The 15,166-nt window shown below is 36.9% G+C and overlaps 2 protein-coding genes across 2 annotated transcripts in view; both read right to left on the reverse strand.

Moving 5' to 3' along the window:
- The window catches only part of MARCHF8 (membrane associated ring-CH-type finger 8), a 212,746-nt gene that overhangs the window by 191,845 nt on the left and 5,735 nt on the right, over positions 1 to 15,166 (reverse strand). The window lies entirely within an intron of this gene.
- The window catches only part of ZFAND4 (zinc finger AN1-type containing 4), a 57,981-nt gene that overhangs the window by 25,059 nt on the left and 17,756 nt on the right, over positions 1 to 15,166 (reverse strand). The window contains exons 3-5 of the mRNA XM_007962521.3: positions 10,569 to 10,644; positions 9,554 to 9,621; positions 5,752 to 5,992 (exon numbers count right to left, since the gene is read on the reverse strand). Coding sequence (XP_007960712.3) covers positions 5,752 to 5,992; positions 9,554 to 9,621; positions 10,569 to 10,644 — 385 coding nt within the window. The remainder of the gene's footprint in view (positions 1 to 5,751; positions 5,993 to 9,553; positions 9,622 to 10,568; positions 10,645 to 15,166) is intronic.

Consider the following 15,166-nt stretch of genomic DNA (forward strand, 5'->3'; position numbering starts at 1 on the left):
AAGACAGGCCTTACTGCATCATGCTTGTGCACCCAAATGAGTGCCAGACTTCTACTGTGTGAAGGCTTTTGTCTCAAGGCCAACTGCACAATACCTGAAGAGGAAGGGTGTATGAAGATTTTTGTCATTTCACCCTGTGGAGTTAGAAGGAATAACTCAAGTATACACTATTCTCAGTTACCTTGCAATATTTTAATCTTAAATACTTCTGAGTTACCCTGTAGCATTTTAAGTATCTTTATTGAATACTGAAAAAAGTTTCTGATTCAACATTACTGTCATGAAAAGACCTATTCTCTCATGGAATATATACATATACACACACACATACATACACACATATATATCTTTTATATATATAATATGTATTATATACATATATAAAAGAAAAATAATGATAAATCACTGGACTCATTTTAGAGTATAAAAGCACTTTTAAGTTCACCTTTTTATTCAAAGAACCACATTATTGTGTTTTCTCTCATGAAGTATAGATTCATGAGATGAGTTAGAAGCCAACCACAAATTTTTTTCAGATGAAAAATGTAACTAGATTAGGTTAACATAGTAATTTATAAATTTAATCTGAAATGGCTTTCTTTATATTTAAATATCATATTTAAATCTTTTGATTTAATGATAGGATTAAAGGATACGAGATGGGCAAATGTAATATTATTCAAATATGAAATCTGTACATCCCAAAGCCAAGACCTCATTTAACTTTCACAATTTACCATTAAGTCTTACAATGTCTCCTTATCTTTCTGCTTAAAAAATCCCAGGCCAGGCGCAGTGGCTCACGCCTATAATCCCAGCATTCTCGGGGGCCGAGGTGGGCGGATCACCAGGACAGGAGATCGAGATCATCCCGGCTAACACGGTGAAACCCCATCTCTACTAAAACTACAAAAAAATTAGCCGGGCGTGGTGGCATGTGACTGTAGTTCCAGCTACTCGGGAGGCTGAGGCAGGAGAATCATTTCAATCTGGGAGGCGGAGGTTGCAGTGAGCCAAGATAGCCCCACTGTACTCCAGCCTGGGCAACAGAGCAAGACTCCATCTCAAAAACCAAACAAACAAACAAACAAAAATCCCAGTAAGGTGGCATGATCCACTAAAAAGATTTGAGACTAAGAAAAGACTGATGCTGAATTTTGTGTCAGAATGAAACAAATTAACACTCAATTCTACCTCTTCCTTCCTAGAGTAGGAGTCAGCAAACCATGGTCATGGGTCAAATCTGCCCCACCACCTATTTCTATTTCTGTGTGGTCCATGAGCTAAGAATGGTTTATGAACTTTAATTAGTCAAAAAAACTCCAAATAAGGGTATTTCATAACACATGAAAAGTAAATAAAATTCAAATTTGAGTTCATAAATAAAGTTTTATTGGAACACAGCCACATTCACCCAATCATGTATTACAAATGGCTGCTTTTGCCTACAATGGCAGAATTGAGTAGCTATGAAAGATTTTATGTGGTTCTCTCGTTGCTCTACATTGTGATATGGGAAACTACAAATCACTGTGACACAGTCATAATTCAACAGCATTTTGACTGCCATGTATATTGCTATTCTGTGACTTTTTTTATTAGTAGTGTATACCCAACCTTGTCAAACAAGAAAAGTAGACTTCAAATGTTGCCATTTTAAGGTTCCATAGAGTGGATTATTTGTTAGCAATTAGATAGCAAAGCATGATGCTTATTATGCAGTGACACTACAGCTATGCTAAAGGAAAACAGCATAAATAAGCATTATCAGGTTAGGCATTCATCACAATATTCCCAACCTGCAGGAAAGCAACAGTCAGAAAAATTAGAAAATTTACAATTTACATCATAGTACAATTTACATCACATTTACAATTTACATCACAGCAGAATTTCTTTACAAAAATAAAAAATGAAAATGAAGCTATAACCAAAGAAGTTTCCGATTGTTTATATCTGCTAGCCAAGCAAGGAAAGCTACTTATCAATAGTGAATTAATTCACTATTGATCATAGCAGTTGAGGAAGTACATCCTGAGAAAATAAACTTGTTTAAAGGTTACTTTTTCAGCAGGAACAATTTCGCAAAAAGTTGACAGCGTTGGAAGCAACATCAACAGCTGATTTAAAAATAAGGTAAATGATTGAGTCATTTTCCTTGTTTTTTGATGAGGTGACATATATCACCCATATTGCTCTGTGTTACTGTTTATTGAGGGCATCATTACCAAGTTTGAAGTGACTGAAGAGTTGGCCCCTATGAATAGTCTGCATGAAGCTACTACAGGTGAGAATATTTTCAAATAAACTGCTAAAACATTAATTTAGTACAACTTTAAGTGAACTCTGCTATGACTGATGGGGTGATGTGTGGAACAGAAAAAAAAAACTTAGTTGGACAAATTTATAGAGTTAGTGAACATGTAAGGTCTTTTTTTTTTTTTTTTTTTTTTTTTGTCTTTTTGAGACAGGGTCTCACTCTGTCACCCAGGCTGGAGTGCAGTGGTGCGATCTCAGCTCACTGCAACCTCTACCTACTGGGCTCAAGCAATGTTCCCACCACAGCCTCTGAAGTAGCTGGGACTACAGGTGTGTGCCACCAGGCCGAGCTAACTTTTTTCGAGATGGAGTTTCACTGTGTTGCCCGGGCTTCTCAAACTCCTGGACTCAAGAGATTCACCCACCTTCCAAAAGTGCTGGGATTACAGGTGTGAGCCACCATGCCCCTTAAACATGTAAAGTCTTTAAAGTATACAGTTATTCATCAGCAGGTATTTCATGGTAAATATCTGAATCTATCCTGTGTTATTAAACCAGCAGTGTTAATGGTAAACTTCAATTGTTTCATGGACTTATCCATCATCAGTTTGGTGGCTTACTGGTAATAAAGTTTTATTATGATTTTTTTTAGCTCAGGAACTCTGAATGAGAAGAACTGGCCTTAACTACTATTATCAAACACTTTTTAAATTTTTTAATTGTCTTTGGAAATTAATTTTTACTGTGGACTTCATAATGTTTCGTAATGAATTTAACCTAAAATTACAAAATAAAACAATGTTTATATGTGAAGCATATACTGCAATAATGTCATGTTAACAACAACTAATGTTTGAATTGCATGTAATAGCAAGCTGCAATCATTCCCATGCTTTCAAAAGTTGAAATTAGGTAATATCTCTATTCCCACAGAAATTTGCAGCAGATATATTTCTGAGCTCAAGCTATAGGTCTAGCAGTGATTTTATACCTCAGGGCAATTTCCAAAATGTCCTATTTCAAAATTCATTTAAATGTGCAACTGAGGAGCTTCCAGGGCAAACAGCAAGAGAAGATCTCATAGAATTTTATAAATGTCTTACAAATGATCAATATGCTCAATAAAATAATGTGCTCATGGACTGATAGCAGTATCTGACAGTACCTATCTGTGTGAAAAAAAATTTTTCTAAGATAAAATACACAAAATCTCATTACAGATCAGTATTAACAAGTGGACTTTTGCAATTGACCTTGCAATTTTGATGGGCAACACTAACTTTCAACCAACTTTCAACTCAATTAGGTAAAACATTATTCCCATGAAAAAGAATTCCATTCTTCTCTGGAATTCTGTGGTACAAACAGAAGAAAAGTACCCAATTGTTAGTCTTATATTTTGAACTTTGTTAGTAAGTTTTGTGGAGATCTGTTTTCTCTCTTGTTACATAAGTACCTATTTAATATCCTTAATGCTGTATCTTGTCCTAAAAATCCTAAAATAGTTACTATCTGCACACCTTTACAGAAGAAGTTTGCTACCTTTGTTGTAGACTAGGAAAGCCTCTTCTAGAACAGGAAAGATAAATGTCCTTCATGGTATGACCAGATCGTTTTCTACTCCTCTTTCTCATTCATCCATCCCTTTCCTTGTCCAATTATTGTAAATGAATACAAAGGAAGAAAAAATAAATAAATTATCTTGTGATGAACAATAAGACAGTTCTAATTAAATTCCATGATGACATTTGAGCTGAGTCATAAAAACAAATAGAAGTCGGCTGAGGAGAAGCCGGAGTAAGAGGAGAAAATGACGTTTTAAGAAAAAGGGAAAAGGTGTAAACAAACACAGCATAATGAAAAGACCTGGAAAACTATGGTGACAGGTTGTCAAAGGACTCATACACTAAGCTGAGGAGCTTGGGTTTCCTTTAGGAAAAGGGAGCCAAAAGAGTGTGTACTAGGGAAGAAAACTAAACAGTGAGTCAGCACATGGCAAAAGTGGTATGAAGACATTCTATTAATGGCCTAAGGCTGTAACCCTCACTGCTACCTCCTCCATTTCTTGCCCATGGTTTATGCCAAGTTTGTAGTGCTAACCAGATGCTGACATATTAAAGTCAACAGGTAACACCCATGTGTCACAGTCTGCTCTCTGAGGCCACAAAAAATTGAGTCTAATCTTTCTTTCACATAACACTCTGTGGTGGGCAGAATCCCAGGAGAATCTCTCTGACTCTTGACCCCTGGTGTTCACATCACATATGGTTTCCTATCCTTGAGCCTAGGCATGATGGACGTCTTGCTTCTAGCCAACTGAATATGGCAAAGGACGTTGCAGATGTAATTTAGGCCCTAAATCAGTCAATTTTGAATTCAAGAGGGAGCTGAGGGCAGCCTCTAGTCAACAGCCAGCAAAAAACTGGGTCCTCCATCATATAACTGAAAGGAAATGAATTATGCCAGCAATAAGAGTGACCTTGTAAGTAGATTCTCCTCCCCAGTCAAGCCTCCTGATAAGAGACTTGCTGACACCTTGACTCCAGATTGTGAGGCTTGGAGTACAGTGATGCTGTGCCTGGACTCCTGACCCACAGAAACTGTTCTCCAAACTACAAACTGTTTTTTCTTTAAATGATTTCACCACTACCTTTTTATTTTGCAGGAAGGACCTGTAACACCTTCCCTTCCTCTCTCTGCTTGGCAAACTCCACTCCCCTTTTAGGGTCACAGCTTCTCAGAGGTTGTGTCTAACTCTCTGCCTTTCATGCATAATAAAGGCCCTCTCACCTATTCTCCCAGAGATCCTGATATCTTTTTATAACATCACCAAGATTATATCACCGATACTCTTTATAGCAGACTGCATGCTCCATGAAGGTAGGAACAATCATCTTTACATCATCAGTGCCTTGCTCAATGAATGGTCATAAAAGTTCAGTGAGTGAATGCTTAATAACTTGAAGTGAAAGAAGATAAACAATCATAGTAACTCAGAATGCAGAGCAACTAACTGAGAGGTTGCCTTGTCCAATTCTCTAATTTTTCTATTGCTTAGCTAAATATCTGTAGGGTTTTTCCTCCTGATTTTAGAATATTACAATTTCTCTCCCTTTTATAGAATAGGAAAATAAGATCAGAGAAATAAAGAGATTTATCCGCCTTTAAGCAGCAGACTTAAATTTAGAAAAAAAGGTATCAACTTCAGGTTTAACCCTTTCTATTATGCTAAGGTTGTATAATAACACACTATTATGACAGGATTCTATAATCTATTAGGCATCTTAGAGTTTCACAGAGTAACAGAAACAAATCTTTTTATGAAAACATCCCACTCTGTAAAAAAAAAACCTCAGTTTTATCATATCAATCATATGAAGGACAATTTCAGACTTATATATTGGGGGCTGGGGTAGGAATGAGATGCATGACATTTGTTAATATATATAGATTATTTTGACAACACAAGGTAAACAAAAGTTTATGGAGTACCTCATACGATGTTCTCCTTTTCTCCGTAAGACATGCAAATGAAAACCTATTTTCTTTGAAGAGTCAGATAACGGTGTTAAAGTGCCATTTCCCCTATCTACTGCAGGAAGGAAATTCAATTGATCTCCTTCTCGGTACACCAAAAATGTAACTTGTTTGTTGCAGGAGGTCTTCTCCCAGACCTCAACTCGACTGGAATTCAAGTACTCTGCCATCTTCCTAAGTGGATCTTCTGTAGGAACTACAAATGGAAAATTGATAAGTCTTCGATTTGGATCAAGTTTCATGCATCTGGGCACAGTAGTGACAGGATATAATGTACTGAATTTGAACAACAGCCCTGTGCATATAATATAAACATGATATTCTTCAAATAAGTTTCTGATCTTTCTAGAGTTAATATAGCATGCCTTATGTTGTATTAATAAGAAACAAACAAACGAAATGCATGATTATGTTACTATGTTCAAAGACAGAGCTAAACCAAAACATGAGGGTTTTTTGGTCCTATGCCATTATAGTCTATATTTTTTTCCCTATGCCACTAGAGTCTGTGTATTTGCTGATTCTATGACATTACTATCAACAATTCTTTTACTATATACTTTCTGCTCCCTATATTTTCAAATATTGGTTCCAACAATAATTAAAATCAACATAAATCCCACTTACTTTAGATTAAAAGTACACAGACACAGCCGTACGTGGTGGCTCATGCCTGTAATCCCAGCACTTTGGGAGGCCAAGGCAGGCAGATTATGAGGTCAAGAGATCGAGACCATCCTGGCCAACATGGTGAAACCCCGTCTCTACTAAAAAAAATACAAAAATTAGCTGGGCATGGTGGCGTGCACCTGTAGTCCCAGCTATTCGGGAGGGTAAGGCAGGAGAATTGCTTGAACCCAGGGGCCGGCGGTTGCAGTGAGCTGAGATTGCGCCACTACACTCCAGCCTGGCGACAGAGGGAGACTGCATCTCAAAAAAAAAAAAAAGGACACACACACACAAATACATAATTAGGAGACATATCTAAGAAATTAGAAGTAAGCAGACTTATTTTTTTCTTTCTGGTTTTATATAAACGCTGATTCTGAGAGCTGTTTCTTGACGTGAAGTTAAGTAATTAAAAGTACATAATAACTTAGAACGTGAGGGGGTCACTTAATGTACTAAAACTGCAACAGTTCCAGGAAAAAATAAAAGTTCTCTCCCAAAGACATTCTCATCATACTGCAGAAACATCTGCTTTCTCCTAAAAGAGGCAAAGATTTCCCAAGCTGCATAACTTTCATTTATTTATTAACAGAAATGTGGTGCTCTACAATCCTTTAAAAAGAAGTTGCAGCAATAGGAAAGTATTAAACTTGGAAAGCAGTAAGGTAAAAACATCAAAGATGTTTCCATAGCCTAAATTCAATAACACTATTACTAACACAAAAATCTTATGATTTAGCTTGCTTTATGAAAATAGTTATTTGGATGTTTTTATTTACTTTCATAGGCCCAAAATGTATAAATATTAAAAGACACTTTTCAAACAACTTCTTGCCCTTTGTAAGTTAATGCTCCACTTTCCATATTACGTCCAGAGATAAAAATTTGGATCAGAAGGCAGACCTTTGGGGGAAAAAAAAACAACAAAACACAACAAAAAAGAAATAAAAATTATGCCTATTTTTTTAGATATTGCTATAGCCATTACCACAGTCACATGAAAGCCTTTCCTAAACCAGCACAGGGTGCCTTACTCAGGCAGGTATATGTGTGTATCTTCTCACAACAGAAAAATCTTTCAGATTTTACCAGTTATAAAACAATATATATGAAGTTTGATATGCATTGGGCACAATTTAGTTCTAGAAAAGAAACTAATTTTAATCTTTCTATGCTGCTTTGATAATGGTTATTTCAAAAACAATTTTTATCTTTTTATTTGCATTCTTTATTTGAGACAGAGTCTCACTCACTCACTCATATGTTTATGAAGAGTGTGATACAGATTCTGAGGCAAAAAAAAATTTTTTTTTTTTTTTTTGAGATGGAGTCTTGCTCTGTCGCCCAGACTGGAGTGCAGTGGCGCAATCTTCACTCAACTGTAACCTGTGTCTCCCATGTTCAAGCAATTCTTGTGTCTCAGCCTCCTGAGTAGCCCGCCACCATGCCCAGCTAATTTTTTAATTTTTAGTAGAGATGGGGTTTCACCATGTTGGCCAACCTGGTCTCAAACTCCTGACCTCAATCCTAGTGCCTATAATCCCAGCTACTCAGGAGGCTGAGGCAGGGGAATCACTTGAACTCAGGTGGCAGAGGTTGAAGTGAGCTGAGATCAAGCCACTGCACTCTAGCCTGGGCAACAGAGCAAGACTCCATCTCAAAAAAAAAAAAAAAGTTTATCTCAGAATCTGTATCACACTCCTCATGAACACATAAAATAATTTTAGTTCTAATAAGAAAAGTAGGTGTTTTGATTAGACACTCTGGTTTAAAGTAGTATTACACACAAATAACCAACTTTCAAAAATGTAATACAATAGAATTCACATGGCATTAAACAGTATATAATTCTCTCTTAATATAATGGCTCAGTAACCATAGGGTTCTTGTGCTACTCCCAAGAGTTATTCCTATAAACATCACATAGTTATTACTATAAATGTCACATAGGACAATTACTTAAATCCAATTAATTAAAAGTCTCTGATATCAGGAGCGCTAACAGGCCCTAACATTACTAACTTTGTTTTTCTCTAACCTATAAAAAGCAGTTCAATAGCCAAAGTAGCATATCTCATTAAATCCTCTTGAGGTAGCTAAGAAAAAGATGGCAATAATCCTATTTTCTAACCAAAATTATGAAATATAGGGATATAATTTGACAAGTGGAAGCAAGCCAGGAGTAGAATCAATACTTATCCTTCAGTTTTCTGGTTAGTGAAGGATCAAATAAATCTGAAAGCCTTCCTCAAAATGAGGTCCACAGAAGAGGATACTCTGACTAGTCTCCTCCACTTGATGGGAATTCATGTGACACACCTGACTCAGGGACCAATGTGAATACTGCCTGCTCTTCTTGTGCTTAATAAAACCCTCTCATCAATCAAGTCTCCACTAATGTCGTCTTTTTGAGGGCCCTTCCTACCCTGTTTTCTGCATAGCACTTACAACCATTAGGAGTTACATCGACTCTTTACACATTTATTGTAGGCACTGTCATGAAGCAGAGACTTTCTCTCCCATGTCTACTATACTTGGAACATTGCACTGACCATTTAGTAGATGCTCAATATGTATTTGTTGAATGAATGACTGGATTTCAGAACTACTTATATTCTGAGAAAGGATGCAACAGGGCCATGATAATATCCATGAAACCCAGATGCATCACAAACCAAGTAAACAGGCAACGTTGGAATTTTGCAAAACAATCATAATCTCAGGAATTGAAGATCTGGTAGATTTAAAAATAAACAAGATTCCTATGAAACTAAACACAATGGTAACATAATACTTACAGTATGTCATTCCATTTCTGTTCCCTATATTGGCAAAAGGTTTATTTTTAAATCTCCCTGAATTGGATCAGGAATCAGGTGATTATTCTGAATTGTATTTTAGAGTTCCAGCCTCTAGCCATTTAGGTTTTAAAGAACAATGCCTAGAGAACCAAATGTGATTTTTCTAAGACCTAATAGCAGAAAGGAAACCTAAATGAAACCTGAGGCTATAAAAATACTAACTGACATAAAGAATGTTACTGTCAAATTGCTTTTTTATATATATATATATGTATATATATGCCTACCTCTTCTAGTATTTATAGGTCCGCCACGAATAGCCAAAACTAGCTTTAAGGTACACCCTTCTGAAATGCTGTGGAGAGTTAACACAAAAATAAATCATAATCATCAAAATGCATTCAGTGCTAAATGTACACATAATTACATGCTGGCTTATCAGGCAGAGTGCCTACTCTCTAAAATATAAAAAGATATAGCAATGTAAATACATATAAAATGTTAACGTATTTATTGGTACAAATAATAAAAGAAGTGAAACAAATTCTCATAAGCCATAAAGAAATCCAAGAATAAACATACTGGAAAAGACCTCTGTGACTATGTGTTTTAGCTTGTTCATTTCACATGAAGGACAAGGAGGCCCAGAGAACAAAAGTGGCTTTCCCAAGACCCAAAGTGTAGAAAATAGCAAATCTATTTAATAAAATAGAAAATAGAAAAATAGCAAGGTCTCCTGACTCTCAGTGCTCTTACAGCTATTCCACACTGCCTCTTATCCTTTTGCCCTTTTCTTAAGAAAGGAGTGATGAATTATGTGAAAGAGGGGAGAAATAAGAGAGACAAAGTGTCAGAAAGTATGTTTGTAGTCACTGGTGCACACAGCATTGCTTAGTAACAAAAACAGGGCTTAATGAGAAAGGAAAGACTTTGGGAAGAACAATTCTCTCTTATCCAAAACTCTTTTAAAAACAGAAAGAAAAGGAACATGGCCAGGAAGGAATGGTTCAATATTCAAAGAAAGGAGCAAAGTAGGCAAGAATAGGAGGATTTCAAAAGGCAAGCGATAAACAGCTTGACATGAAAAATGAAAAGGGAACATAAACGTATCAGAGGATAAAGGTTAAGTAGTATAGAGTACCAAACTAATGCATCTGAGGTTCAGGATGTATGAAGAAATCTAGGAATCTGAACTATTCAGAAGAAAAAGAGACATGATCTAAGAGTTCAAAAGACAAATATTAGCATATGGAGTCATAATACTAAGTGCCTACAAAACAGCCAATATGCAATTACACTCACTTGTAATCATTCAAGCGATAATCATTTTCAAGTTCCATGTTATTCCAAATTAAGTGCTGTCGACAGATGGGAATACCTTAAGGCAAAGTTATTAAAAAAAAGTGTTAAAAGAATTCAATAGCATCTCCAAAAGAGTATGATACAAATCTATTTCATTAAGGAACTAAGAGTACTAATAAATTAAACATTCTTCTAAATTGAATGCTAGGTGCTAAAATTTACAGAAGGCATGCCTAAAAGGAGATATAGTCCAATCCATTCACTGTAGAAAAGAACAGATGTTGCAACAACTCTCTGGTCCTAAAACAAGGTATAAGATAGAGAGCCCTTTAAAAGGCAAGATAACACGCTCCTGCACAGCAAAAGAAGCTATCAACAGAGTAAAGAGATGATCTACAGAATGGGAGAACATATTCACAAACTATGCATCTGACAAAAGTCTAATATCTATATGCTATAAAGAACTTAATTCAACAAACAAAAAGCAACCCCATTAAAAAATGGGTAAAGGACATGAACAGACACTTCTCAAAAAAAAAAAAGACATATATGTGGCCAACAAATATATTTTAAAAGCTCAACATGACTAATCACTAGAGAAATGTAAATCAAAACCACAATGAGATACAAGCTCACACCTGTCAGAATGGCCATTATTAAAAAGTCAAAAAATAACAGATGTTGACAAGGTTGAGGAGAACAGGCAACGCATACACTGCCAGTGGGAATGCAAATTAGTTCAGCCATTGTGGAAAGCAATGTGGAGATTTCTCAAAGAGTTTAAAATAGAACTACCATTCAACCCAGCAATCCTACTACTGGGTATATACCCAAAGAAAAATAAATCGTTCTGTCAGAAAGACACATGCACTGGTATGTCCATCACAGCACTATTCACAATACCAAAGAGATGAAATCAATCAAGACGCCTCCGCAACAGTGGACTGGACAAATAAAATGTGGTGCATATACACCACAGAACACCATGCAGCCATAAAAATAATAAAATTATGTCCTTTGCAGCAACATGAATGCAGCTGGAGGCCATCATCCTAAGAGAACAAATGCAGGAACAGAAAACCCAAATACCATGTGTTCTCACTTATAAGCAGGAGCTGAACACTGAGTATATATGGACACAAAGATGGGAACAATAGACACTATGGACTACATGGGGAGGAAAGGGGATGTGGGTTGAAAAACTACCTATCGAGTACTAGGCTCACATCCTGGGTGACAGGATAATTCATACACCAAACTTTAGTAACACACAATTTACCCATGTAACAAACCTGCCCATGTATCCACTGAACCTAAAATAAAAGTTGAAAAAAAAAAAAAAAAAGATATTGGGCTGGGTGCAGTGGCTCATGCCTGTAATCCCAGCACTTTGGGAGGCCGAGGCAGGTAGATCACGAGGTCAAGAGATTAAGACCATCTTGGCCAACATGGTGAAACCCCATCTCTACTAAAAATACAAAAACTAGCCAGGCATGGTGGCAGGCGCCTAGAGTCACAGCTACTCGGGAGGCTGAGGCAGGAGAATCACTTGAACCTGTGAGGCGGAGGTTGCAGTGAGCCAAGATTGCGCCACTGCACTCCAGCCTGGCAACAGAGTGAGACTCCATCTCAAAAAAAAAAAAAAGATATCATGAATCAGGCCTGAAGAGTTTAATATTTAAGGCCTAAAATGGAAATCAAAAGCGAACAGGAATAGCTATTCTTATATCATATAAAACAGACTTTAAAGCAACAACATTTAAAAAAAAAAAAAAAAAGACAAAGAAGGTCATTACATAATCACAAAAGGATCAGTCCAACAAGAAGATATTACAATCCTAAATATATATGCACCTAACTCCTGAGCTCCCAGATTCATAAAACAATTACTACTAAGAGACAGACAACAACACAATAGCGGGGGACTTTTAACACTCCACTGACAGCACTAGACAAGTCATCAAGACAGAAAGTCAACAAAGAAACAATGGACTTAAACTGCACTCTAGAATAAATAGACCTAACAGATATTTACAGAACATTCGACCAAAGAACTGAAAAATATACATTCTTCAGCACATGAAACTCCAAGATCATATGAGAAGGCACAAAAAAGTCTCAAAAAATTTTTAAAAATCAAAATTCTGTCAAGTATCCCCCCAGACCACAGTGGAATAAAATTTGAAATCAACTCCAAATACACAGAAATTAAACAATCTGCTACTGAACGATTTTTGGGTTACCATTTTGAAATCAAAATGGAGATTTAGAAATTCTTCCAAAGGAATGATAATAGTGATACAAGTTATCTAAACCTCTGAGATACAGCAAAAGCAGTGCTAAGAGGCAAGTTTATAGTGCTAAATGCCTACATCAAAAAGTCTGAAAAGTCACCAACTGACATCACAGTTTGATATGTAACATCACACCTCAAGGAACTAAAGAAACAAGAACGAACCAAACTCACAGCTAGCAGAAGAAAAGAAATAAAGATCAGAGCAGAACTAAATTGAATTGAAACAAAAAAATACTAAAGATCAACAAACAAAAGGTTGGTTCTTTGAAAATATAAACAAAATCCACAGGCCATTAGCTATATCAATCAAGAAAAGAAAACAGAAGATGCAAATAAACTCACTGAGAAATAAAAATGGAGACATTACAACTTACACCACAGAAATACGGAAGATCATTCAAGACTACTACAAATACCTTTATGCACACAACCTAGACAATCTAGATGAAATGGATAAATTCCTAGAAACATACAATCCTCCTACCTTAAGTAAGGAAGAAATAGAAATCCTGAACCAATAACAAGCAGTGACAATGAATCAGTAATTTTTAAATTGCCAACAGAAAAAAAAAGCCCAGGGCTAGATGGATTCACAGAGTAATTCTACCAGACATTCAAAGAATTGGTACTGGCCAGGCTCGGTGGCTCATGCCTGTAATCCCAGCACTTTGGGAGGCCAAGATGGGTGGATCACGAGGTCAGGAGATCAAGACCATCCTGGCTAACACAGTGAAACCCCATCTCTACTAAAAATACAAAAAATTAGCCGGGTGTGGTTCACGCACCTGTAGTCCCAGCTACTCGGGAGGCTGAGGCAGGAGAATTACTTGAACCCGGGAGGCAGAGGTTGCAGTGAGCCGAGATCGTACCACTGCACTCCAGGCTGGGTGACAGAGCAAGGCTCCGTTTCAAAAAAAAAAACAAAAGAAAAGAATTGGTACCAATCCTACTCAAACTATTCCAAAAGATTGAAAAAGAGGGAATTGGCCAGGCGAGGTGGCTCACACCTCACGCCTGTAATCTCAGCACTTTGGGAGGCTGAGGTGGGCAGATCACAAGGTCAGGAGTTTGAGACCGGCCTGGCCAATATGGTGAAACCCTGTCTCTGAGAGCTCAAAGCTGCAGTGAGCTGTAATTGTGCCACTGCACTCCAGGCTGGGTAACAAAGTGAGAACCTGTCTCAAACACAAAAACAAACAAACAAATAAAAATCTGTAATGAAAAAGTTAAAAGCATTAGAACTCAAAACACAGTAACAAGAAAACAACAAAAATTTGAATAGACACTTCACCAGAAAAGATACAGATGATGCAACAGACTGAATGTTTGTATTCCCCCACTCAAATTCATATGCTGAAGCCTAAATACCCAATATAATGGTATCAGAGGTAAGGTTAGGGGTCTTTGGAGGTAATTAGGTCATGAGGATAGGGTCCTCAAGAATGGGATTAGTGTCCTTAGAAGAGAGATGATCTCCCTCTCTCTCTCTCTCTTTACCATGAGAGGATATAGAAAGAAAATAGCTGTCTGCAAACCAGAAGGAGTGCCCTCACCAGACCCTAGACCTGTGGGTAATCTTGGACTTCCCAGCTCCAGAACTGTGAGAAATAAAATTCTGTTGTTTAAGCCATCCAATCTATGGTATTCTGTGACAGCAACCTGAACTTTTTTTTTTTTTTTTTTTTTTTTGGAGACAGGGTCTCATCTGTTGCCCAGGCTGGAGTGTAATGGTGCAATTTTAGTTCACTGCAACCTCCACCTCCTGAGCTCAAGCGATCCTCCCACTTCAGCCTCCTGAGCAGCTGGGACTCCAAGCGCATGCCACCACACCCAGATAATTTTTGTATTTCTAGTAGAGACAGGGTTTCACAATGTTGCTCAGACTGGTCTTGAACTCCAGGACATGAGTGATCCACCTGGCTCAGCCTCTCAGCCTGAACTTATTAAGACAGATGACAAGCAGATTAAAAGATGCATAACATCATCAGTCATTAGGAAAACGTAAATTAAAACCACAGTGAAATATTGCCAATTCATATTATAATAGCAAAAATGAAACAAAAACTGAAACTAAAAGAACCCAGACAATATTATTAAGTGCTGATAAGGATACAGAGCAACCAGAACTTTTATGTATTACTCATACAAACACAAAATGGTAACAGCCACTCTGGAAAATAATTTAGCAGTTTTATAAAGTTAATATATACTTCCTATGCAATTCAGCAATTCCACTCTTAAGTATTCACCCAAGTGAAATAAAAACCTATGCTTCCATAAAAATGTGTATGTGAAAATTTAT

This window comes from Chlorocebus sabaeus, chromosome 9 (assembly GCF_047675955.1).
Source record: "Chlorocebus sabaeus isolate Y175 chromosome 9, mChlSab1.0.hap1, whole genome shotgun sequence".
Taxonomy (NCBI): domain Eukaryota; kingdom Metazoa; phylum Chordata; class Mammalia; order Primates; family Cercopithecidae; genus Chlorocebus; species Chlorocebus sabaeus.